Source organism: Dendrobates tinctorius, unplaced genomic scaffold (assembly GCF_039654945.1).
Source record: "Dendrobates tinctorius isolate UK_male_01 unplaced genomic scaffold, ASM3965494v1 ptg000004l, whole genome shotgun sequence".
NCBI lineage: Eukaryota > Metazoa > Chordata > Amphibia > Anura > Dendrobatidae > Dendrobates > Dendrobates tinctorius.
The window spans coordinates 32,168,029-32,194,948 of NW_027361672.1; the positions used below are offsets into that span (position 1 = coordinate 32,168,029).

General features: G+C 42.0%; 1 protein-coding gene across 2 annotated transcripts in view; it reads left to right on the plus strand.

The window, feature by feature from the left end:
- MAK (male germ cell associated kinase) overlaps nt 1–26,083 on the plus strand; it is an 85,285-nt gene extending 59,202 nt beyond the window's left edge. For both annotated transcript variants that reach the window (XM_073566708.1, XM_073566716.1), the window contains exons 8-14: nt 801–968; nt 3,384–3,677; nt 9,395–9,576; nt 14,153–14,280; nt 14,865–14,993; nt 17,907–18,026; nt 22,992–26,083. In XM_073566708.1, coding sequence (XP_073422809.1) covers nt 801–968; nt 3,384–3,677; nt 9,395–9,576; nt 14,153–14,280; nt 14,865–14,993; nt 17,907–18,026; nt 22,992–23,140 — 1,170 coding nt within the window. In that variant the 3' untranslated portion in view covers nt 23,141–26,083. The remainder of the gene's footprint in view (nt 1–800; nt 969–3,383; nt 3,678–9,394; nt 9,577–14,152; nt 14,281–14,864; nt 14,994–17,906; nt 18,027–22,991) is intronic.
- Nucleotides 26,084–26,920: the final 837 nt, after the last annotated feature.

Sequence of the window (26,920 nt, forward strand, 5' to 3'; positions counted from 1 at the left end):
ACAAAAATGCTCTTCTGGTCTCCGTTTTTGGTTTGTTTTTTAACAGACAGCAATGAATTGCACATGGCCGGGGGCAGCGGATCCGCGGTCTTCATATTCCTGTAGATGACTACAGTGTGAAGGCAAAGACATTTTATAAAAAAAAAAAAAATGTATGCTGCTGCAGTTTAGATGTTATTACAGTGGCAGTTATTATGGCATACAGTAGCATGTCCTGGACATACATTTGGTCTGGACACATATTGCAAACGTAATGGAGAATAAATTTGTATTAAAAAAAAAAGATAAAATGCGGCACTCACCATGCTGAAGTTGAGTTTTTCAAAGTCCTTTTTATTTCACCTTTTGTGGCATGGACACTGAATCGGTCGTGCACGATAGGGAGGCATGCCCTGGACCCGTTGAAGCGATCACCCGCGAAACGGCCATAGTCCATGTTTTCAATCTCCGCATGCCTCCCTAACCTGCACGTCAATTTCATTGTCCATGCCACAAAAGGTATATTAAAAGGACTTTGAAAAAATCAACTTCAACATGGTGAGTGCCGCATTCTTTCTTTTTTGAATACAAATATGTTCCATTCCTGCTGAGCACCGTACACTCGTTGAACTTGCTGTTGTACTTCAGAAATCAAAAGGATCCCTCATCAACCGGTGTGGAATCAATACCCCACTAGTGCAGTTCGCTTTTCTCTTGCTAGAGTAATGGCGAATAAACCAGACAAACCATTAAGCCAAGCACGACTTAAGAAATGTAAAAGCTATGAATGCCCATGTATAACCCATATTTATACTCCCTAGAATGACTGGTCTGAAGGATATCAGCTTGCAGCTGCCATGAATTTCCGCTTCCCTCAGTGCATACCTATAAATTTGAAAACTCTCATCCCAAATGCTAGCGAAGAGGCGTTAGCAATAATGAGAGACATGCTGCAGTGGGATCCCAAGAAACGTCCAACAGCCATTCAGGTATGGAAGACATTAATTCCATGGATTTTCTTTTTTAATAGTAATTTTATTATTGAAACTTCTTCTTAATTTTGAAAGGCAATCAGATAGGATGCCTCCACCCACAAGGTTTTACCTGGTGCTCTTTTTGTGGCAAATAACGCTGCAGACAGAGGTTAGCTGAAAGTCAATAGGGCATCATAAAACACAATACAAGCTACACTTCATAGCAGCTTCCTCCTAACATAAAAAGTCTCAGTGCCACCGTCAGACAAGCTCGGACTGGCTCATGGTGGAGCAGGTCCATCCCCTGGTGGTCCCCCTCTATGTGAGCAATAGTTGGCACACCACACTTGATTCACTATGTACAAGGGTAGCATCTCATCATACATGTAACAAAATATGTCATTATATATAAGCATAGCCAAATATGTGACTGAGGGTAATGTAATTTACATGTAACTGAACAGTAGTCCCCAGAGGCAGTTACTGGTGGGCCTTTGGCACCTCAGTTCGACACTGCAGTCAGATATACAGGCTGCTCAGTATAGTAGGGATCGTACTTGTCAATTATTGTAGATAGAAGCCACACGGCACTCACCTGATCTCCTTTAAAGGGAATCTGTCACCTCATTTTTAGCCTGTGAGGTGCGGCCACCGCCACCAGGGGCTTATCTACAGCATTCTGTAATGCTGTAGATAAGCCCCTGATGTAACCTGAAAGATAAGAAAAACAAGTTAGATTATACTCACCCCGGGGGTCCGGTCCGGCGCCTCCCATCTTCTAACGATGACGTCCTCCTTCTTACTTCTGCCGCGTCTCCTGCGCAGGTGCACTGCTCTGCCCTGTTGAGGGCAGAGTAAAGTACTGCAGTGCGCAGGCGCCGGGAAAGGTCAGAGAGGTCCTGCGCACTGCAGTACTTTGCTCTGCTCTCAACAGGGCAGATAAAGTACGCCTGCACAGGAGCCGTGGCAGAAGTAAGGAAGAGGACGTCATTGCTAGAAGATGGGAGGCGCAGGACCAGACCGTGACACCCACCGCACCGGACCGCGCCCCCCCGGTGAGTATAATCTAACTTGTTTCTCTTATCTTTCAGGTTACATCGGGGTTTATCTACAGCATTACAAAATGTTGTAGATAAGCCTCTGATGGCGGTGCCGGCAGCTTATAGGCCAAAAATGAGGTGACAGATTCCCTTTAAAGAATTTAGAATTGTAGTCAATGGTCTGGACAAGGGTCATTCTTAAAGGAACGTTACAAATAGAAAATACACATAAAATGAGAAAAATTAAATGCCGTTCCTCCTTATGTATAAAGTTCTGTGTCTTTTTGTTATAAAAACTAAAAGCTATATAAAATCCTGAGAGATCAACTCTTTCCCCCTTTTCCTTCTGTCCTACAGCCAGTGTCTGGGTAGTAAGGCTGTCAGCTACAGATGGAAGTTACTAACTTTGTCTGCACCAGGAGACAAATAATGTCTCACCCCCCTTGGATGATCCCTACCTTTAGCCATCTACCAAGTAAAAATGAGAAAATTCAGGAAGGCAATACCTTTTGTGTGCTCTTTACTATTCCTTTAAGAATGAAGATTTTGAGCGCACCTGTTTTACTTCTGTTATTAAAAATGCCATCTACGGTACTCATTATCTTAGGGGTATGTTCACATGTAGCGGAATGGATCCTGAAAATTTGGCATCCACTCAGCAAAAATAGTTAATGGCAAAATCTACACCAAACCTTGCAGATTTTGTTGCTGAATTTTCTGCAAAAAAAAACAGCACAGTATGTAACATACGAAAAAGCAAACAAAAGATTGTAGATTCTGGTGATGAGCAAACCTGCTGGGATAAGGTGGTGACCGAGTGTCTTCAGCGTGCTCGAATAATATGTTCAAGTCCCCACATTCTACAGCTGCAACACATGCGGGGATTGCCTGTTTCTTAGTCAGTCCCTGCATGTGAGACATACAGGCGCAGGGACTCAAATATAGTTTTCGAGCACGCTGAAGACACTCGGTTAGCACCCAAGCATGCTCCGATAACACCTTATCCCAGCACGTTCGCTCATCACTGGTAGATTCTTCAACAAGTCATTAATCCACAATAAGTGCATGATTAATACACACTGACATCCTGAAAATGTAAAAATCTATTTTTCTGCATGAGATCTGCTGGGATCTCATTCACTTTGCCCCTACTCCAAGCAATTACAGATGGGAAATCCATAACATTTCAGCTTTGTGTGAAAGTAGCTTATGAATCCCTGTGTTTTTTCTGTTGTACCGTTATGTATTTTTTTCTAAGAATTACAAATGCATAGATGCTGTTTGAGAAATGGATTTTTCCTATTCAGTCCTGCAGCCTAGATTGTAGAGGTAATGGATATATTTGATTTGTGAATAGAGATGCTTGTCTTCCATCTGCTCACTTACCCAGGCTTTGAGGTACCCTTATTTTCAAGTTGGACAAGCACTTGGACCTCCGGGACAAGTGGATCAGAAAAAGCCTTTAGAGAAACCGGTGCTCTCCAATGAACCCCAACCATTATCTGAGATGAAAAAGAAACTCTCTCCTCCAACTGAAGCAGCAGAGAAGACATTACCAAGTGACTCGCCTGCCCCCCAGAGAGCCCTGCAGCAAATACAGCTGCCACAAAGCACCGCTAACAGCCAGCTGCCATCCAAAGCCCCCCAAGTGGCTCTCCCCAGTATCAGCAAAACCATCTCTCCAGTAAGTAGCATACGTGTAATGTGACCATGGATGGATCTGGATCTTATCATATCCTTGTGAAGCTGCTCATCCATGAGCTACGTCTTTTGTGTACAGGGGCCTCCGAAGGGTCCCATGACAGCAGATATTGGGGCAAAGAGGGATTGAGAATGTTGGATTTCAATATGCCCAATCCTTTGCTCCCATAGGAGATAAGACTGACTGACTCTCAATTAGTCCCCTAGGCACATTCAAATAAACATGCATGCTCCACCAAGCCAAGCATGCAGGTTTATGGTGGACTCCGAATAAAATAGAGACCAGAGGGGAACCCAGGCAGCACTGAGGCTATGTGCACACGGTGCGGATTCTGCTGCGGATCCACAGCGTTTCTGGCCCTGCGGGGCCACAGCAGATTTAGGTGCGTTGTACAGTACCATTGTTTTCCATGGAAAACTGAAAAACGCTGTGCACATATGCTGCGGATTTTTCCGCGCGGTTTTGCTACAGGTTCAAATCCGCAGCATGTCAATTCTTTGTGCGGAATCCGCAGCAGTTTCACTCCTTCTCCATTGTAGAGGTGTGAAACCGCAGGGCTAAACCGCAGGCTAATCCGCAGGTCTTTTGACCTGTGGATTTACCTGCAGATTTTTCCAAATCCGCAGCACCTAAAACTACATGTGCACATTGCCTAAAGAGCAACAGGGGATCCGTAGAAGTACTGAGGGCCCTATTAACCCCTTCCCGACATGTGACACAGCGTATGCGTCATGAAAGTCTGTGCCAATCCGACCTATGACGCATACCCTGTGTCATGAATTCAAAGCCCCCCTGCGGGTCGGGTGACCGGGGTCAATGAAAGGTCACATGACTCGCAGATACAGGGGGCTTTGTAATTCACCACAGGGGGCGTCGCTTCGCCCCCACGTTTCTACGATCGCTCCGATTGGCTGTTAAAAGTGAAACAGCCAATCAGAGCGATAGTAATATTTAATCAATGAAAATAGATGAAATATTACAATCCAGCCATGGACGATGCTGCGGTAGCATCGGACATGGCTGGAGACACCGATTCGACCCCCCCCCCCCCACACACACACACCACCGGCGATTCCCCCCCGCCACTGAATGACAGCGGCGATCTGCCACCGCTGTCATCATCTGCCCCCCCCTCCCATTCCCTCCGCTCTCCGCCAGCTTCCGATAACTCCCTCACCCACTCTCACCGCCCCCGGCACCTTCTAAGTCCCCCTGTCGCTCCCGGTGTCCAGCGGGTCCGGTTCATGGGCGCCGCCATCTTGGAAAATGCCAGGCGCATGCGCAGTGCGCCCGCCCGAATCTGCCGGCTGCAGATTCCATTATTTCATTTTGATCACTCTCGCAGTGATCAAAATGAAATAAGAAGTAAATGAACCCACCGATTATCACCCCCATAGGTAGGCATAACTAATAAAATAAAGAAAATATTTTTATTTTTCCGTTAGGGTTAGGGTTGGAAAGAGGGTTAGGGTTGGAAAGAGGGTTAGGGTTGGAATTAGAGTTAGGCTTGTGGTTAGTGTTATGGTTAGTGTTGGGGTTAGGGGTGTGTTGGGGTTAGGTTTATGGTTAGGGTTAGGGATGTGTTGGGGTTAGGGTTGTGGTTAGGGGTGTGTTGGGGTTAGGGTTGGAGTTAGAATTGAGGGGTTTCCACTGTTTAGGCACATCAGGGGGTCTCCAAACGCGATATGGTGCAACCATTGATTCCAGCCAATTTTGCGTTCAAAAAGTCAAACGGTGCTCCCTCCCTTCCAAGCCCCGACGTGTGCCCAAACAGTGGTTTACCCCCACATATGGGGTATCGGCGTACTCAGGAAAAATTGCACAACAACTTTTGGGGACTAATTTCTCCTGTTACCCTTGGGAAAATAAAAAAATGGAGGCTAAAAAATTATTTTTGTGGAAAAAAAATGTTTTTTTCATTTTCACGTCTCTGCATTATAAACTTCTGTGAAGCACTTGGGGGTTAAAAGTGCTCACCATACATCTACATAAGTTCCTTGGAAGGACTAGTTTCCAAAATGGGGTCACTTGTGGGGGGTTTCCACCGTTTAGGTACATCAGGGGCTCTGCAAACGTAATGACGACCGCAGACTATTCCATCAAAGTCTGCATTTCAAAACGTCACTACTTCCATTCCGAGCCCTGACGTGTGCCCAAACAATGGTTCCCCCACACATATGGGGTATCAGCGTACTCAGGACAAACTGGAAAACAACTTTTGGGGTCCAATTTATCCTGTTACCCTTGTGAAAAAAAAATTGCGGGCTAAAAATCATTTTTTTTTGAGGAAAAAATGATTTTTTATTTTCACGGCTCTGCGTTATAAACTTCTGTGAAGCACTTGGGGGTTCAAGGTGCTCACCACACATCTAGATAAGTTCCTTGGGGGGGTCTAGTTTCCAAAATGGGGTCACTTGTGTGGGGTTTCTACTGTTTAGGCACACAGGGGCTCAGCAAATGTAACATGACGCCCGCAGACCATTCCATCAAAGTCAGCATTTCAAAATGTCACTACTTCCCTGCTGAGCCCCAACGTGTGCCCAAACAGTGGTTCCCCCCCACATATGGGGTACCAGCGTACTCAGGACAAACTGGACAACAACTTTTGGGGTCCAATTTATCCTGGTACCCTTGTGAAAATAAAAAATTGCCGACTAAAAATTTTTTTTTTTTTTAGGAAAAAAAAGATTTTTTTATTTTCACTGCTCTGCATTATAAACTTCTGTGAATCACCTGTGGGTTCAAAGTGCTCACTATGCATCTAGATAAGTTCCCTAGGGGGTCTAGTTTCCAAAATGGGGTCATTTGTGGGGGAGCTCCAAAGTTTAGGCACACGGGATCTCTAAACACGACATGGTGTCCGCTAACGATTGGAGCTAATTTTCATTTCAAACAGTCAAATGGCGCTCATTCCCTTCTGCGCCCTGCCGTGCACCCAAACAGTGCCCCCCCACATATGGGGTACCAGCGTACTCAGGAGAAATTGGACCACAAAAGTTGTTGTCCAGATTGTCCTGTTACCCTTGTGAAAATAAAAAATAGCGTGCTAAAAATTCATTTTTGAGGAAAAAAAAATGATTTTTTATTTTCACTGCTCTATGTTATAAACTTTTGTGAGGCACTTGGGGGTTCAAAGTGCTCACTACACATCTAGATAAGTTCCTTATGGGGTCTAGTTTCCAAAATGGGGTCACTTGTGGGGGAGCTCCAATGTTTAGGCACACAGGGGCTCTCCAAACGCGACATGGTGTCCGATAACGATTGGAGCTAATTTTCCATTCAAAAAGTCAAATGGCGCTCCTTCCCTTCCGTGCCCTGCCGTGCACCCAAACAGTGGTTTATGACCACATATGAGGTATTGGAGTGCTCAGGAGAAATTGCCCAACAATTTTAGGATCCATTTTATCCTGTTGCCCATGTGAAAATGAAAAAACTGAGGCTAAAACATAATTTTTGTGAAAAAAAAGTTTTTTTACGGATCAATTTGAGAAGCACCTGGGGGTTCAAAGTGATCACTATGCATCTAGATAAGTTCCTTGGGGGGTCTAGTTTCCAAAATGGGGTCACTTGTGGGGGAGCTCCAGTGTTTAGGCACATAGCGACTCTCCAAACGCGACATGGCAAGCGCTAAATATTCCAGCATATTTTCCATTCAAAAAGTCAAATGGCACTCCTTCCCTTCTGAGCCCTGCCGTGCGCCCAAACAGTGGTTTATGACCACATATGAGGTATCGGTGTACTCAGGGGAAATTGCCCAACAAATTTTAGGATCCATTTTATCCTGTTGCCCATGTGAAAATGAAAAAATTGATGCTGAAAGAAAATTAGTGTTGGAAAAATTAAAATGTCCATTTTTTCCTTCCACATTGCTTTAGTTCCTGTGAAACACCTGAAGTGTTAATAATCTTCTTGAATGTAGTTTTGAGTAGCTTGAGGGGTGCAGTTTTTAGAATGGTGTCACTTTTGGGTATTTTCTGCCATATAGACCCCTCAAAGTGACTTCAAATGTGAGGTGGTCCCTAAAAAAATGGTTTTGTAAATTTTGTTGTAAAAATGAGAAATCACTGGTCAACTTTTAACCCTTATAACTTCCTAACAAAATAATATTTTGCTTCCAAAATTGTGCTGATGTAAAGTAGACATGTGGGAAATGTTATTTAGTAACTATTTTGTGTCACATAACTCTCTAGTTTAACAGAATAAAAATTCAAAATTTGAAAATTGCGAAATTTTCAAAATTTTCTCCAAATTTCTGATTTTTTTCACAAATAAACGCAAAAATTATCGACCTAAATTTACCACTATCATGAAGCCCAATATGTCACGAAAAAACAATCTCAGAATCGCTGGGATGCGTTGAAGCGTTCCAGAGTTATTACCTCATAAAGGGACACTGGTCAGAATTGCAAAAAATGGCCAGGTCATTAAGGTCAAAATAGGCTGGGTCATGAAGGGGTTAATTATTGTATTGAGGTCTTTTTTGTTTATCTTATTTTATTATTTTTCAACTGTTACTAATTTGCGCCTTTTTTAAAGTCTATTTTATATGTGTTTTGCCTGTTTGGTTTGTTTTTATATACTCGTTATTGTAGGCAGGGGTCAGAGTTTCAAGATGGTTGTAGCTAATTCACATAAAAAAAAATAAATAAAATTTATGTGCAAATGTACTGCAGTCTCCTTCAACTCTGAGTGATTTTATGTACATCTTAAATTTTGCACAAATTTTATAACATTTTAGCAGGACATTTTAGTGTAACATTTTACGTTCAAAAGTCGCAAAAAAGCTGAAATACTTTTTTTATTAAATTTTGAGCAAGGTTCATGAACCACTTGAACCATTTTGAAGAATTAGGTGCAAAAAAAACCACAAGACAAAACTAAAAAAAGGTGAAGCAGGCCCATAGTTTTTTATTTTCATACTATGGGCCATTTTACATTTTAAAAGGAAAGCAAGGTGGACAACCCCTTTCAGAGATACTTAATCTTTACAACAAAATCTTCCATCATGCAGTCAAATGGAATGTGTCAGCAGTTTTTTGCCATGTAATGTTAGAGCAGCATGAGTTAGACATAGAGGACCTGATTACAGTGATCTGTCACTTACTAGGCTGTTTTCTGTAGGTTCAGTAACATATGTGTTTCAGCAGTAGGAAATGATCACTACTGGACTAGCTGTCTCGTGCCTCCTAGAAATGCTGCTCTGTGTAACTCCGCCCCCACCACTGATTGGAAGCTGTGTACACTGTGCATATGCAGAAAGAAAACTACCAATCAGTGGTGTGGGCAGGGTTATACATGAATAAGCTTTCTGAGCACTGCTAGATCTTCAGTCAAAGCTTCTGCACCAAGTAAAACAAGTGACACATCGCTGAAATTCAAGTCTCTGTCCCTACATCATGCTGCTCAGATGAGGTAGCAAGAATGTGGTGACAGATTTTCTTTAAAGTTGTTCTTCACAATATCCTTTCTTATTTTCACCAAGTCGCAGCAGAACCAGGAATCTATGGCTTTGGTTACTACATTTTTTTTTTTTTTTTTTTTTGTTTACTTCCTGACCCAAGAATGGAGCGTTGTGGTTGCGCTAGATATATGCAACTGTTTTTTCCCATGTTATTTTTTTATTAAATTTGTAAAATAGGCTGCTATCCGATACACTGCGACCGTAACCCAGATCATTTCTCTTTTTCTTTATAACGTAGAAGACAGTGAGTAATGGGCCACAGAACGGCATTGTGAACCTTAAACATGGAAGACGACGCTGGGGCCAATCCATTTTAAAAGACAGCTGGGATGAGTTTGATACCGACTTCGGCATCTCGTTCTCGAAGAAGCCAAGCATGGCTATGGTTAAAGAGAACAAAAATGACGACTCTTTATATGGGTGAGCTTCAGCTTTAACCACTAGCATGGAATGAGTTATGTGACTGCTTACATAGCTGTATACAATGTAAAGGATTTGGTTTTGTAACTGTTCCAAGGGATATTTCAGCGCGAACCATACTAACGGTTAGTTATGGCAATGGCGGAGTGAGGTGCCCAGCATTTACTGTGATTACTGAAGATTTTGTATGGAGTGGTAGTGTGCATTCTTGATCGCCGCTCCATACAAACTACTCCTCACTGTGGTCACTGGCGGGAAGAACTAACAAAAACCACATGCTACTCACTGGAATACTATATATGAGAAACAACAGAAGGGGAGACGTGTGGTTCCAGAGCAACCAGGCACCATACTATATGGGTAAGCACTTGGGAGTATTTGTTCAATTTTTCTTTGGCACTATTGTTGGTAGCGCACTGTGGGCTGGTCCCTGTACACGTGCAAAGCCATTGTATTTTATTTTTTATTTTTATTATTTTTTTATTCATGGTCACTGATGGTTGTTGTAACACTGGATATAAATATATATATATATTTTTTTTTTTTTTGTGCCATCAAAGATATTGGTTGCCTGTAAAATTGCTCTGGGAATACATTACATTACTTAGGGTTATATGGTATTTGTAATTTTTATCATTGCATACATGTATTTGTAACTAATAAATAAACTTATATTTTATATTTTTTATTTATAGCACTCCTTTTTTCTTTTTTCTATATTTAGTCTGGAGTTTACATTTACTTTATCCATTAAATAGTTTTCGTGGATAGACAGCTTTAAATCCACGGGGATCATTATTAATTGATGATAGATGTTATCTTGCCCATAGTTGCTTTTGGACATTTGTGGTTTTGTATGGAGTGGTAGTGTGCATTCTTGATCGCCGCTCCATACAAACTCCTCCTCACCGTGGTCACTGACGGGAAGAACTAACAAAAATCACATGCTACTCACTGGAATACTATATATGAGAAACCACAGCGAAAAAAAAGTCCAATACAAAAATTGCAAATTTATAACAATAATTTTATTCAAGTGTATCAGGATTATAGAAAAAAGGTGAAATACGAGTCAATGATGACCATAGAAAGTACATGGGCAAAAAAGCGCCATCCAAGCTTCTATTTAGGACACAGTGACTGGTTGTTTTATAATAATATGGGACTAAGTGGAATATTTAAACTTTGTTTCATATATTTATAAAATTATGCACATTCCCCTGTCCATGTACCTTTGGTATGGCCTATCTTTTTTGCCCATGTACTTTCTATGGTCATCATTGACTCGTACTTCACCTTTTTTCTATAATACTGATACACTTGAATAAAATTATTGTTATAAATTTGCAATTTTTGTATTGGACTTTTTTTCGCTGTTGTTTCTCTTATATTTTATACATGATTTGCGATTGTCCCGTTATGTCCACCTATATACCCATTTTGGTAATGTTATACATCTGTGTACTTGTCTTACTAACATAAATGGGGTGTTTTTTCATGAAACCATTATGGTCACTGGAATACTAGTTACACAACAATCTCCACCTTTTTAGCCTGTCTTTTGATGATCAAAAATTCTGTGCCTATTTATGTCTGTGTAAAATGCTTCACACTTTTCTTCGTAGATTTACAAATTCGTCTCTTGACTTATTGTTTAAATCAGGTTTTTATAAAAAAAAATTTTTTTTTTTTATATCATTAATATCACCAATTGCATAAACAAATCTTGTAATTTCCTTCATTTGCCTCTAGGCCTTATTTAAGGTGGCCTGTCAGCTTCCCTATCCACAACTCTCTGCATTCTAACTACATCCTTTCTTCTGACTTTGCAATCTCTATATACTTTTAAAATCAAGTTTTCTTTGCATTTGTGCAGTTGAAATGTCTCAGAATTAGTCTGGTTGGGTGTCTATTACCCCGGCGTAGATCTACCTCCCATCTTGTATGCCATTTACATAATTTGCAAGAGCATGGTCACTGTTGGCTCCTTGCATATTGCACATATGTGCAATGGAGCTCCCCAGCTTCACCAGTGCATCGCACCCAGTGGAGAACAATGTTGACAGTGACACCTCTCTTGCAAATTATGTAAATTGCAAACAGAGGGACATGCTAACAAGGCGAGAGGCAGGAGTAGACTAGAAAATTCAAAGGCCCACCGGACTAGTCCTAAAATATTTGCATTGCATAAACGCAGAATATAACTTGATTTTAAAGTATATAGAGATCACAAAGCCATAAAATTAAAAAAGGGGTTAATAGAATGCAGTAATGACACAGATCATAATAATAATCTTTAATAATAATCTTTATTTTTATATAGCGCTAACATATTCCGCAGCGCTTTACAGTTTGCACACATTTTCATCACTGTCCCCGATGGGGCTCACAATCTAAATTCCCTATCAGTATGTCTTTGGAGTGTGGGAGGAAACCGGAGTACCCGGAGGAAACCCACGCAAACACGGGGAGAACATGCAAACTCCTTGCAGATGTTGTCCTTGGTGGGATTTGAGCCCAGGACCCCAGCGCTGCAAGGCTGCAGCGCTAACCACTGAGCCACCGTGCTGCCTAGATCAGAGACCTAGTCTTGATTTAAGGGGTGCTAAGGCAGCTGACAGGTTACAGTTAATACTTGTGGAGAAACGGGGTCAGTGGGTGCTCTCGTGCACTGGCCCGGCTGCCTTTAACAAGACTGCATGGACCAGGGCTCATACCACTATCTCCCCGTGGGCACTACACTACACAGACAACACAGAGTTAGGGTAAAACAGTGTGGCAATACTTTATTGAACTACAACATCCAATAGCAAACAGAACAATCCCAGAAATTATCCCAAAGATGGTGTGCATTACAGGGTCTCACCCTTCCGCTGACTCGCCGGGATAATGGTAGATGTTACGTCAGAGCTCCCAGGGTCGCTACTCCACCTGTGATACACACACAGAGAGGAGGTAACCACAAGCATAGGGAGATGACAGAGAACAGTCCATACAAGGTCCAAAGCCAGTTGACACGAGAGTCACAACCTGGCTTATCCGACCATCTCCATGGAACCAGGCGACCAGCGGGTCCCAAAACCTGGCTTTATCCAAATATATCCATGGTTCAGAGATGGTCACTGGATCAGATCTGTCTCCTTCAAACCGGAGCCGAAAACCCCTAGGTTGTTTCCTATAGAATGATAGATCTGTGTCCCTCGTGATGGTGCCATGATGAATTGGCTGCAGTCCTGTCTCTCGTCCGTTTGGGTGTTTTGCAGAATGTCCGGCTGGTAGCTCTGTGTTACTTCAGTTGGAGTCATGAGATCTGCACTCTGAGTCTTTTTATACCTGAGGCATGTAAGCTATTTTTAGAATTACCCAGTGTCCTTCAGTCCACCCTCACATTCTTTTCCCTCTTTACTTTCGAAGTCAACAAACTGATTCCAGAGTATAGTGCACTATTAGCATATCAGCACGCATCAATAAACAAAGAGAAACACACACTATGTACATGTCACTATTACAGACTTACACAGTATGTTAAATGGTAGATCCACTTGCAAGTCTGTCTTCTTGACCTACCAGAAATAAACACTTAAATCCACAAGCCAATATACAGATAAAAAATCAGTTCTTGGTTGGCAAAAAAAACATAGTCGTCTAGGTAATAAAGATATACTCTGGTTTCTTCACAATACTCCTATTCTCTGTTGGACACATGGACATTTGTAGCAATAAACTAACTCAAACCCATCAGGGCAAAGGTCATTGTGAAGGGAGAGCGAGGAGGGGCGCTGTGACCGGTTCTTATAATAGATGTTATTTATTGTTGTTAAAGAGCCTGATGGGACTGGGTTAATTCCTAGCACTGCAGGTCTTATTAATTAGCTGCACCTAGCTAGCTATGTCTAGAGAGCCAGGCTGGATGTTCACTAGTCAGCCAGCTGGGGAGCTGAGCAGTCTGTGGTGTAAGAGAGGAAAAAAGACTGTTTAATGGTGGACATCTACCAAAGCCTGAGAGGAGTTGGAGCTGGTGAGTAACCAGCGAATGTGAAGCATGCTGAGCTTGGTGTGGAACCTGCACTGCTGCGTGGGAAAGACTCTGGCATTGTTTAGCCTGCAGTGAGAGAAGGACTGAATTCAGAATGGGTGAGCCCGCTCTGATAGTCATTACCTCCTCGTGCATGAAATGATTATTTTACTGTTAAACCTTTGTGCCCAGAAGAGGCTGTTTTGCAACGACTGGCGTTTTTATGAAGGCAATAAACTTCACTTGTTTGGACCAGACCGCAATCCGCTACCGGAAAGCGTGAATCCCTTACACTGTATGTCAGTGTATGATGACAGGCGTCATCTTCCTGTCTGTAATGAGAATGAGAATGCTGAATAGTCTTGCATACAGAACAGGCTGTATGAGTCTAGTATATAGCCTAGAGACCAGTTTAAAAATTGCAGGATTTTTTAAATGTAATATTGATGGTGATATGAAAAGAAGTGATATTGAAAATACGGTAATTAAAAAAATACATTTTAACAAAAAAGTCTTACTTATAAACAGGTAATTTTTCTGAGATTGTTTTTCTCTTTTCAGTTTCACAGATCCAGTTCCCACTGGAGAATTAAATAAAGGTTCTTCAAATATGGGAATTCTAAGAATCGACTCTGGACAAGCAACATCTGCTAAACAACACTACCTTAGACAGTCAAGATACCTACCTGGTAAGTCCTCATGTGGCAAGATGAGCAGGATTAGAGTTGTCTGGTTAGAAAATACCTACTCCACACTTAGATACATGTGAGACTTGCATGTTGGCGGGTCCTGATTTTCTATGCTTGGAAACGCCATGGTCATCTTTTATCTGTGGTGGGCTTATTTATTCTGCAGTGCTGCATTATGTCCTAATGTCTCACTTGTAGGCAGAAAATCTGTTTCAGGTCTGCTTAGGCCAGGCTGACCATAAGGAACTATGATCTAGAGCAGTCTCATCTGAGAGTATTATTTCATATCTGTCAGATTGTTAAATGGCTTAGGACACAGTTTGGTGGAGGGATATGGCTATGTCTGCGCTCGGGCTAACGCTAAGCCTTCCAACTAAGCACAAATTCCTAAATTCTTTTACTAGTAGGGCTGACTTTTATATTTGTCCCAGCCAATATAGCACTATATGACCTCCTCGTCTACCTACTTCTGGAAAACAATTATTTTTTGGGGGGATCTTATCCAATATACTACACTCATCTGCAATTTGCCTTGGTGAGCTCAGTTTGTTGTAGTAATATGTTTTTTTGTCAACCACATTAAGGTATGAACCCGAAGAACGTAGGGCTAATCTCTGCGAATAAAGAAGCAAATCATTCTACCTGGGGCAGTGCATTGTCCACCAAACCTCTTGCTTCATTAGCTGGAATTACGTTCAAGAGGAACAATGCAGGTAAGCACATATGCTTATTAGTAGGCAAAAGAACAAAACAATTTGTCAACCTTTTAACACAGATACATGTATGGCATTGTGTGTTAAGTATTTGTAAGTTATTGTCCAGTCACAGCCTCTGCATTACAGCTGGAGTCCCGTGCAACTGTGGACTCTGGACCTGAGACTACTGCTTAAATTCTGCAGTCAGTAGGTGGAGGCATGGAGAAAACGTGTGTCCTGATAGACTGGCCATCAGTAGTGATGAGCGCAAGTGCACATCAGTGGTTGTCGGGCAATCCCCGCATGGTTTGTGGCCAACAGCTGCGAAATATGCTGCCACGGGGACTCGAACATGTCACACCAGCACCCATGATACTCTGTGCATACCTTAGCTCCCTAGGCAAACCCGAGTAACGAGCGCTTGTGCTCATCACTAGCCGCCAGTTATTTTGTCAGCAGTCCATCTCATTGTGAAATCCACTAGTGGGACTAAATAGTGACACAGTTAAAAGTGGTTGTCATGTGAAGACAAGTCCATAGAGTAGGTGATAGTTTTTTAATCAGTGGGGGTCCAGCCACTCAGTTCTCCATGTGTTTGTTAGAAAATGCTGACTGCAGCGCTTTACAGCACCACAAGGAATGAATGGAGCAGCGATCTAGCCTACACCCTGCCACTTAATGCTAATACAGAGAAAAGTCCCCCATGCTGCCATTCGGTGCAGGTAAAAGTGGTCAAACTACCTCCGATAAGTTTTCACAGGACCAAAAAATTTTTCTATAAAAAGTATTTTTATTTTGTAAAAATGTAAATAAAAACACCTAATATTGCTCTACTCGTACCAACAAAGTAATGTCTTTTTTATCCAAGTAAATGTAGTATGAAATAAAACCACACAATACCAGAGTTGCTGTTTTTTATTTAACCAGATTCTCAAAGAAAGCAATGAAAAGTGTATAAACCCTAACCAATGAAAACATCAACTGATCTACAAGAAACTAAGCCCTTAGGCCAGGTTCATACTGCATTAATGCAGTCCGCTCAACGTATAGCGTTGATGGACTGCGTTCACGCTACTGCATAACGCGATCGCGTTATGAGGTCCCGCTAGCGCAGATGCTTCATCTGCGCTAGCAGTGACGGACCCTCGGACGCTGCAGACCACGTCCAAGGGTCCATCAAAGCATGACGGCACATTGCTAACGCGTGCAGATTTTGACATGCGTTAGCAATGCGCTGCATTATGGCAATTGTAAGGTAGTGCTGTCATTCAGATAGGGGACACTCGCTTGGCAGCCAAATAATCAGATCCGGCACGGGTTTTCCATACAACAATCTGTCCATGCGGTTTATTCATGCATCATAAACCATCAAAGCAATAGAAAACAGCATAGCGTCCATGACAGAGCTTCACTCTGTCCAGCCTGTGGTCACACAGGTTATGCAATGTTCCATACGCAGGCTCTTCAGCCTCACAGTTATCTCACCCGTCAGGGTTCCCTCATGGCTGCTTCAGCTCACTGTAGACGTCCATTCCCTCCAGGGAACTATCAGGCACGTGCAGCCATTAAACACAGCGTTCACTTGCTGTCAGGAAGACAGCCCTATCTCTCTCAGACGGGACCTTCCAAAACGGACCAACCGGGTCCCTGCATTCACTCCATGTGACCTACCCTGGCCACCTTATATGGTCCGTAGCCACGCCCACTGGGTCACATGGCTATGACCTCATCCCAGGTCCTTCAACCACTCATACACACTTTACAATAGCATTCTTAAACACACCCCGTGTGGGTTTGTTAGTAACTGGTCTCTCTCTAGTTACCTGGAGACTTCCCAAACACATTGAAACAGCACCTCAGCAGTATCACTGCTGATCAACACACACACAAGTCTCCATCCCAAGGCCACCCATCTTGAGATACATAATGGTCATTCAGTATTCTGCCACTCATCCTCTCTCCTGGGACATCCACACAGCGCCTCCTAGCTGACACAGTCTATAGCAGCGTTAACAGCTGCATTACATCGCGTTATGCCGCTGTGTAATGCAGTCCGTCTAACGGACTGCCATAACGCAATTTGAACCCAGTCTTAAAGCACAACTTCTCCAGCGTTTTTTTTTTTTTTAATTGCACTGCTGGAGTGGTGCTTTAAATGTAATTCCCCTGCCCCGTCCGATACTCGTCAGCCATCGCATTGATCATTTTCCAGGGTTGCTCCTGTCTGTCAACAGCAAACAGTGACCTCTGCGCTGCTTCATGAGACACTGGAGCTGCCGGCAGATTACTTTTCACCGTTGATCGATGTGAGCGACCCTGGAAAATTGGTGACCTGCCAGCAGCTCCATTGTTTCATGGAGCGGCGCGGAGGTAACTTTTTAATACAAGTCTATAAGAGCCATGTTCTGGCTCTCATAGGCTTGCATTGAGAACTTGTGACATAGCGTCTGAGTTCCGGCCTTTCAGAACCTGTTTTCACAAGATGGCGCCGCAGGAATGGAGCTGTGCCGAAAAACTGTGAAGACGCCGGAGGGTGAGTATAGGACCAGGGGCATGGGATTTATATTTGAAGCACCACTCCAGTGCTGAAAAACAAAACAAAAAAACGCTGGAGTGGGGAGTTATTTAAAAAAAAAAAAAAAAAAAAAAGACTTTCAGAATCTAATAACAATGCTAAAACTATACATATCACCAATATACACCGTGAGAAAATAAGTATTTCATACACTGACAAGTAATGGAGAGGTCTGTAACTTTTATTGTAGGTATACCTCAAATGTGAGAGACATACCGTAATCTAAAAATAAAAAACAAATCACATTATATGCTTTTTAAATTATTAAATTGTATCTTATTGTGGCAACTTTTGGTTTGCTTCTCATTCACCAGGTTCCTTCGAAAGATCATGCATTATTCTCTTGTCTTCTGCAGGAACCTACGGAGGACACGTAGGCCCTTCATACAATGCAGCCGGGGGATACACTCCCTCCTTCCATAAGAAGGAAGTTGGCTCAGCAGGGCAGAGAATCCAACTTGCACCAATTGGACCAAGTAAGTCATGGCTACAGCAATTAAGTTCTTTTTTTAACTTCATTTTTAGGTAACAAATCCTTTCTTGTAATCCGTTTTCATTGTTGCGGTGTACCCGCTGTTACCGTTCCCCTCGTCATGGGGTGTGTTACCGCACTGTGTGACAATGTCAGCCATGACTGGCAGCGTGTAGGTGCAGTCGGCACTTTCAGGAGGGATACAGGAGCAGCAAAATGAAAAAAAAAAAATGCTTTAGAATTTATTTTAATCTTTAACATTTTTTTTTTTCTTCCTTTTCGTTAAATATATTTTTTTCATTGAACTTGCACATAAACATGTATTAACATGTACGACTTATGTAGGTGTAATCATGCTGTGGATCAAACTTGCCAATACCGGTGTGTGGCCTGTACTTTACTGTATAGTAAGTAGCAGAAGCTAAGTTTTTTCATAGAAGAAAAACAAATGGAACAAAAATTGGAAAAACTAACAATGAAATCAACACGTGTGAGGAGGAAAAAAAAGATAACATGTGAAACTGGCCTTAGAATAGGTCATCAATATCAAATTATGGGGGAGCCTACACATAGCATCCCTATTATTTAGGTAATACCTGGAGCCATAACCGCTGGAAATTTACTGTCTGGAGTGAGAACACCACAGCTCAGTAGTAAGGTGTGTACTACAGCTGCAGTACCCTATAATGGCCACTACACAGTGCTGTGGTGTGCCAACTCTGGTCAGACCCCACCAATCTGATGATGGTGACCGACTACTAAGTCCTCATTCAGACTTTAGTAATTTTTTGTGAACGTAAAAAATCGTCCGAGTTTTTTTCCGTTTTTACCATCAGAGTTTGGTTAGCGTTTAATCAGTTCTTCTAGGATAAAAAAGGAAAGGAAAAAAACCTGATGGAAATCACTCCAGCTTCTCCTAACAAACAGTCTGTGAAAATGAGACACCACACAGATGGCATCCAACTGCTGATCGATAATTCCACAGACCCATAGACTTGCAGTGCAGACTTCAGAACATCTCTATACTTACTACTGTAGATACGAGTTCTGTGTGTGACAAACTGACATCGGACTGAGCCTTTGGTCATCAATATCTTACCCCCTGACAACCACTTTAAAGGGGATATTCGCATGCAACAACCAAGATCTTTTAGACATGTCAATAAGATTGCTGGAAAGCCACTTGATTCCTGCCTAGTAAAAGAGTGGGGTTTTCTCCTTTGATGCAATTGCATTTAAATTCTTTAGGAATAAAGGTGTCAGGTTTTGACTTCACTGAAAACCATCACTAATGTAGGATCTGTATGGTATCACAGCAATCCCTTACAATCCAATATTTTATAATAACTTTGTGATTGGGTTCTCTAAAACCCCACATATTGCAATGAAAGATCTGCAGTAACTTACTATGAGAACACTTCCCATGACTAGTCATGGGCGAACCCCTGGATGTTCGGGTCTGGCTGAACAGTTTAAAAAAAAACGGTTTGGGTACAAGAACAGTACCTGAACCCAGGCTCTATTCACATGAATTGGGGGCCCAAAAATCCAGTGTTTGCCACGCTGTCATATGCATGACAGCGCAGCAAACACTGCCTCTGAACGGTGGTGAGATCATTACCGCCAGTCAGAGAGACGCGGCTCCCATGCTGTCAGATGACAGCATGAGCCCGCAGCTGTGACCAGTCACAGGCGTCTGCTGATGGGACTACTACTCTGCTGCCACTAATAACTGCGAAAGCAGACGGCAGCTGATGAATATTTATCATAGATATCATAGATCAATAAAAACGTGTGAATTCCCCTCTGTTTTTGATAACCAGCCAGCAAAACTGAAGGCTCTGGACTGCAACCCTCAAAAATTATCAAGGTTATCAAGAATAGACTAGTCCCCATGCTTTTTTAAATATATTTAGATAAAAAAAACCAATGTGCCCCCCCCAATTTTTGACAAACAGCCAAGCTAAAGCAGACAGCTGGGGGCTGGTAAGGGGCCATGGATATTGCAACCGCCCTGTGGCGGTGACAAGTGGGATTCATATTTGTGGGGTTGATGTCACCTTTGTATTGTACAGTGACATCAAGCCCTCGGCTTAGTTATTTGAAATAAAAAAACTTATTTTTATTTAAAAATAAGTTATTCTCACCTAACACCCATGTGATTGAATCAGTCGTCTCCTGTAAAAAAAAAAAAAGACACCATATCCCTCACCTGTCTGATGCCGTAATCCAGGTCTGCGCTAAATAGTTTTCAACCTGGATGGTGCCAAGATGCGACCATCCAGGCTGAGAACCACTGAAGAATGAGCTGCTGTGAGCTCAGCCATGGTGAAGTCGGGCCCCTGAAATACAGTGCAGCAACCGGCAATCCCTGCATGTGTTGCGGCTGTCGGACAACCGTGACACAATTGGCCATAGCGACTTGAATACAGAATTCAAGCACATGAGCATGCTCAGATAACACCAACATCTTATCAGAGCAGCCACGCTTGCTCATCTCTAATGGCCACCCCTTTGCCATTAAGCCACACCCGCTTGTAAAATGTGCTGGAAAGTGACTAAAAAAAAGTAAGTGTTTACCAACTGATTCAAATTGAGCCATATTTACCACATTCTAGTAAATCTGCAAAGGCCATGGTTATGGACATTGAACTTCTCTTTTAAAAGGCAGAAATCATGGTCTCCTATGCAAAGAAAAGTTGTTTCCTGAAACTAAGCTTATTCTGAAACCTGCCCATTGTTACCTTCTTTTCTTTATTTCTTTTTCTGTTTCTCTCTCTACTCAATCAGCTTTGCCCATCAGCAATGATGCTGTAAACAGTAAGCCAAAAATTATCAAACCAAAACCTACCTGCCAAACAGCAGTTTCTGAGAATGTCCCAGGTAATCTCTAGATTGATAGTCTGTTTGCCACATCCTTAGTCCCCAGTTTTTTTTTTATTATTCCGTTCTTTCTTTCTGTTCACTCATACACTATGAATCCATCTTGTATCGTAGATCCAATGTGTACGTTCAGTTCCCACGTGTAGTATGTGCTTTGTATATATTTACAGCTTATGGGTGAAACCTCCCCCAAACACCAGTCCTGATCTAAGCCAGATATATCAGAGATGGATGTTTAATTCCCTTAGATCCTATGGTATTTGGTCATAGCATAGAAAAGGGTGTCATTACTAAAACTTTACGGTTTATTCCTTTCTTAGCCTTTTTTGTGATTTTAGCCTTTAAAGGGAACCGATCACATCAGATAATGCTATTTACATGCAGACATAGGGTTAAAGGTAATCTATTGGTACGATCAACATTCATAAGATGACTACATGGGCATGTCACAGTAAGCTGAATAAAATTATACCTTTTGAGATCTGTGATCCGATGTCTTATTCCAGAAAAATCCAATTTTCTTCTATTTCAGTGAGGTGTTAATATCTATGGGCTGGACATTGACCTACATGAGAATCTGATCCAGAGATTATTGTAAATGAGAGGGGGGGCTACCAGTGTGAGACATGTAGTGACTGATAGTCAGCTCCGATATCACTGCAGCGCAGTGTGTGATTATGAGAGCAAACAGTACAGTAGAGCGAACACAGTAATGAGACAAAGTTCACTTCTGATGTACTAACACATTGCACTGCCAGTGTCCTCTTATGGTGCTTCATCTTCCATCTCACAGGCAGATAGTGTGTAGGGGCAGTACAGCAGAACTTACTGCACTGCAATGAGACAATGTTTAACTCTGCTGTACTGCGTTGGTTTTAATCAGGTACAGCTCTACAGCAGAGTGGACTGTACTATCAGAAGACAAGTGCTACTGTAAACTTTTGTAATGAGACATTTCTGTAGTTCTGTGTTAAGCCACGTTCACAAGTTCAGTATTTTACATCAATATCTGTAAGCCAAAACCAGGAGAGAAACAATCAGAGGAAAAGTATAATAGAAACACGTCACCACTTCTGTATTTATAACCCACTCCTGGTTTTGGCTTACATATACTGATGTAAAATAATGGCCAAATACTGAACGTTGCCTTAAGGGGACTGTGGCAGCAGTGACTGTTGAAACCAAGCACAGGCGGTCAGTGCATCATGCAGTTTCTAACCAATTAATGCACCTTCCCACCTGTGTGTTTCCAACTATCTCTACCCATCCCCCCTCTGTCAATCACTGCTCTGGTTTCAATAGAGCCAGAGGCGGGCATAGATAAATATAAATCAAACAGGCGGAACGGTGCATATAATTGATTGGCCATGCCATGATGCACCGAGCGCCTTTTACTTGGTTTCAGCAGTCATTCTGTCCTGACAGTCCCTTTAATTTTGATCTCACTGCAGTGTTGTGTGCGATTATGAAAGCCACGTGTCAGCCATTACATACAATATCACACTGGTAACATCACCTTTCAGGTAACATAAGCTCTGGAGGCAGATTTTCATGCAGATCAGTATCAGCCCCATAGATCTTAACGGCCATTTGCATATAAGACAAACCTGGATTTCTCTGAAATAAGGTATCAGATTACAGATATTAAAGTATCATTTTATTCAACTTTTATATTGATGGCTTAGGAGGGTTGATCCTACTGCCAGATTCCCTTTTAATCTGCAGTTAAGTAGCGTTAGAGAGGAGCCACCGACTCTCAGCGAGTCATACAGGCGTGCCAACTCTGCTTCAATAGTGAGTGGCAGCTGTAGCCACACTCCGGCCCAGACAGCTTGCTCTGCAGTGCAGCAGCCCAGAGCTGGCTGTCAGTTACAGTACTTGGGCGTACTGACAATGCTGTGCGCAGCGACTGCAGCTGTGCCGCAACGCCTATGTGACTGAAAGCTTATACAGATTTGATGAGGACCTGTGTGTCTGTAGAGAGACGTTGAGTCCTGTGATCACAGCAGCATCAGCACTGATTTAAGAAGTGTGTAGAAGACATGAGATTCAGTAACTTCTATTTACTTTTGATCTTCCATTTCAGATTATGACACGTGGAAAACAAAAGCCGTGCGTACCCAGTTTCCTGCTCCGGCTTACAAACCAGTTGCAAAAAACCTTGCTGTGTTAAACCGCCAACAACCAATTCATGGAAGAACAGATTGGGTTGCCAAGTATGGTGGGCATCGCTAGAAGTAGCTTCTATGATCCGTTTTGGGCATAAGTATAAATATGCCTGCCAAAACTTCTCAAAAAAGGCATTACTAATACATGGGAAAAATGCTCATCCTGGATGCGGTATTGTTTTATGTACCAAATTTGGATATATATAATTACCCGTTCATGAAAAAGATCAATGTTTTAGGGCTCTGAGGCTATGGAAGTGTTGACTAGCAAAAATTTTAGTGGTCAAAAATGCTGTTTTTCACAGATACTAGATTTTGTGCAGTGTACATGTATCCAATGTTCTTAAAGGGACTGTTGTTTCGAACCGTCATTCTGTGCCAGTACAGGCGCTCGCTGCTTCATGGTGGAGGTAATCGTTTATACACACCGTCCCACCTGCTTGGTTTCCGTTCATCTCCACCCTTCTCTACCTCTATAAAGCCAGAGTTGTCAATCAAAGTAGAGTGGTGAGGACTAAATGGAAAACAAGCAGGTGGGAAGGTAAATAATTGACTGGCCCCGCCATGATGCAGCAGGACTTGGTTTGTACAGTCATGCAGTGTTGACAGAGTCCCTCTAAGAAAAGGGGAAATATGTTGGTCATTTCTATTAAAGCAAAAAGGCCATTCTAATATATAGCAAAATAAAGAAGCCTTGTGAACAAATGTATTATATTTCTGGAATGTGGGAAGAAACTTTAGAAAACAACTGCATCGGTATAGCAAGGTGTAAGTGCTACCCAATAGGACACAGTACTGGAGATGGTCAAATGGTACAAAGAAAAAATAAATCAAAATGCCAAAGTGGCCTGAAGGCTGGATTAGTTCCTTTTGAAGTCACCTCGTATGGCTACTTGATCAGATAAGTAGAAGGATTATCCAGCGTTTCTCCATCTGTATTACACTGAAGCCTGCAGTTATCTTTCCAAAGAACAAGACTCATCAGGAAGGACCGAAATGATGGGCGAAATGCTGGTCCTCACCGGCTGCAAACCGGGTTGTTCCAGGAGGCGAAGGCCCTTTATACTGTGGCCACCATTACCTGTTATATACCAGTGCATATGAATGCAGCAGCAAATTAGCGCACTTCCTCCTGCCAGTCTGGACTTGAGTTTACATTAATATACAACCTGTTTGCAGACAAATTGCTTATCATTGCCCAAACAGAGAGCTGGTCCACATTGGGACTGGTTATCCTGTAGTGCACCCTACTGGTCACACCATAAAGTGCAAATAAAATAGAACCTACAGAAAAAGGTATTTTAGAAAGAGGTTGTCAGGTTATTTACAGCAGGTTCTTAACTGATGTTCACATTCTCTGCTAAAATTGCAAAATAATCCAGACAAGTGAATTTGTCAACTGTGCTCCAATGGTCACATCAGTTTTTTTTGTGGCTGCCAGCCAGAAGCCCTGCGTACCGCCTCACACCTACCTGCTCCTCTGTTGATTAGCCAGCCTGGCTTGACATTGTGTGCGCTGGATAATCAGAAGTGGAGGCAGGTCCCAGGGCTCCAGTCCAGCAGCAACCGAACACTGATGTGGCCACTAGACCAGAGTCCGGATTTGCTCAATTCTACACTGTGATGTATTTATGTTCTTACGTGTGAAAAAAATATCTTTCTACAGCCCGACTGGTTCTGTAAGATGACTGTCCTCAACCAATAACCGGCCGCAGTGGTGACATCACTTTGGTTAGAGCATCAGCAGGGAACATGCTGCCATTGTAGCACCTGGAAAGAACACCACTTGTCTCTACTGATACTTTATAGTAATCCAGGTTTATAGGAGTTGGACTGAAATGAAAAGTTTGCAAGTCACTCTGTGCCCCTGAATGTGCAAAATGAGTGTGCAGTCACTTTATTGTTCTAGTGAGAGGTGTAAAGTGGAATCTTGTTCGCACAACTCGCGCTGTACATACCAGGGAAAAGTGCGTCCGGCTGGGCAGTCCAAGTGACTGCAGACTCTTCATATCAGCCTGAAAAACAACTTTTCATTGATCAAGTGTAAAACAAGGCAACATTTTCAGTCTGATCATTTACTTCAATTATTTGTTTAACCCTTGATACTATAAGGTTTTTTGCATTTACTTGGAAGTTGTTACATTACAGAACGGCACTTTTGCTTCTAGCCATTTTTGGATTTTTCCCTTTCAGCAAGTAGCATCAATTGCTAAATATGAAAATACTAATGTTATAATGTTTACAACATTCTTAACAGTATCCATATCTGTAATGTTAAATAGACTTTAGCCAGCCATATAAATAAGATGACCATCAGCTATGTCAGTCGACTCCTATACACAAATTCTCAGTCGGATGAGCGCTTCTGGGTTCTCCATGAGAAAGCCGCTAGCCGACATAATTGCCAGCGGCCTATCTCTGGGAGAACAATAATAGTCTGTCCAAAATCTGACATGACTGATCAACAACGTACCTGACTTTCAGTCAGCCAGTGCCTCCATACACACGAACTGTGGGATGAACCGTTGATACTGGTGTGTTTGGCCTACATTAGTCCATGTATGAGGGGGCCTTTAAAGTTGTGGTCTGTGTGTTCCAGCAGTCCTTTTTTTTATTGAAAAGAAGCTGATCACCCCATTTCTTAACTATAAAATTAAACCTTTTTAGATCTGTTCTAATTGTTATTCTATGTGTCAGCCTAAAGTGGATGTTTTTAGCTTTCTTTTGGGTATGGACTGTAATGGCCGTATTTGGGGTCTATGTTCTCCCCTAGTACTATTAGTTTGGGTAATTCCACAGGAATGACTTTCCACGTCATTCCACTTTTCTTTTTTTGTCCAGAAAGTAAAGACAAAGACCTCACCTACGGCCCTGTAAAGACGTTTACAGTAGTGTACAGTATTTATAAGTAAATAAGGCAGGTTTGTTAATATTTTAAGATAGGATAATGTAATTTGTATTTAAAACCTTATTGTACTGTATACAGAATAATAAAAGTATTTATATAGAAGTCTTCTACTTTCATAAGTGTTCGTCAATTTCTACAACTAATTGATGTACAATACAAAATATTGTTGTACAGTGTTAGCCAGAAAAATAGATGTAAATACTTATGTCCCCCCAAAAAATTGAGAAAAGTATTCAAGCAGTGATACCTTTATCGGCTAACCAGAGAAATAATATTTGCAAGCAAGCTTTCAGGGCTCAAAAGGCCCCTTCATCAGGCTAGATTACAAGTGAATTACTGAGAAGAGATGGCAACATTTAAAAAGAAATTACAACAGGACATGAGGTGATACAGGCCAAGGAAATTAAAATCAGGTTTTTGTTACACATGTAAATGAGGTGGCGGTGTTCTATTAGAGATCTGAAGACCTTCTTGTGGAGGTATGAACTGTGTCCATGTAATGAGTCATGAATCCGGGTGTCAAATTCAGTCCTGTTGTTAGAGAATGAAACATATTTATACTCCCAAATTTTCCTTTCTCTGTCACTATTAAAATGACCTTTCAATATTAGGACTTTTAAATCTGCCAAGCTGTGTCCAGGTCTAGAGAAGTGTATTCCTACAGGTGTGTCCAGCTCATTTTTTATCGTATGTCTATGCAGATTCATCCTTGTTTGTAGTTTTTGCTTCGTTTCTCCCTGCATTGCACCTTGTACATTGTATCATGTACACGACATTGGAGGATGTACATGAAAAATAGTCTATGATCTTAGTCTTGATTTGTGTTGGGTATGGGGACTTATCTGTTGGTGATATGTGGGTGCAGGTCTTGAATTTCTTACTGTTACAGGATAAGGTTATTAATACTAGACAGTGTAGGACCGCCCAGACCACAGAGAC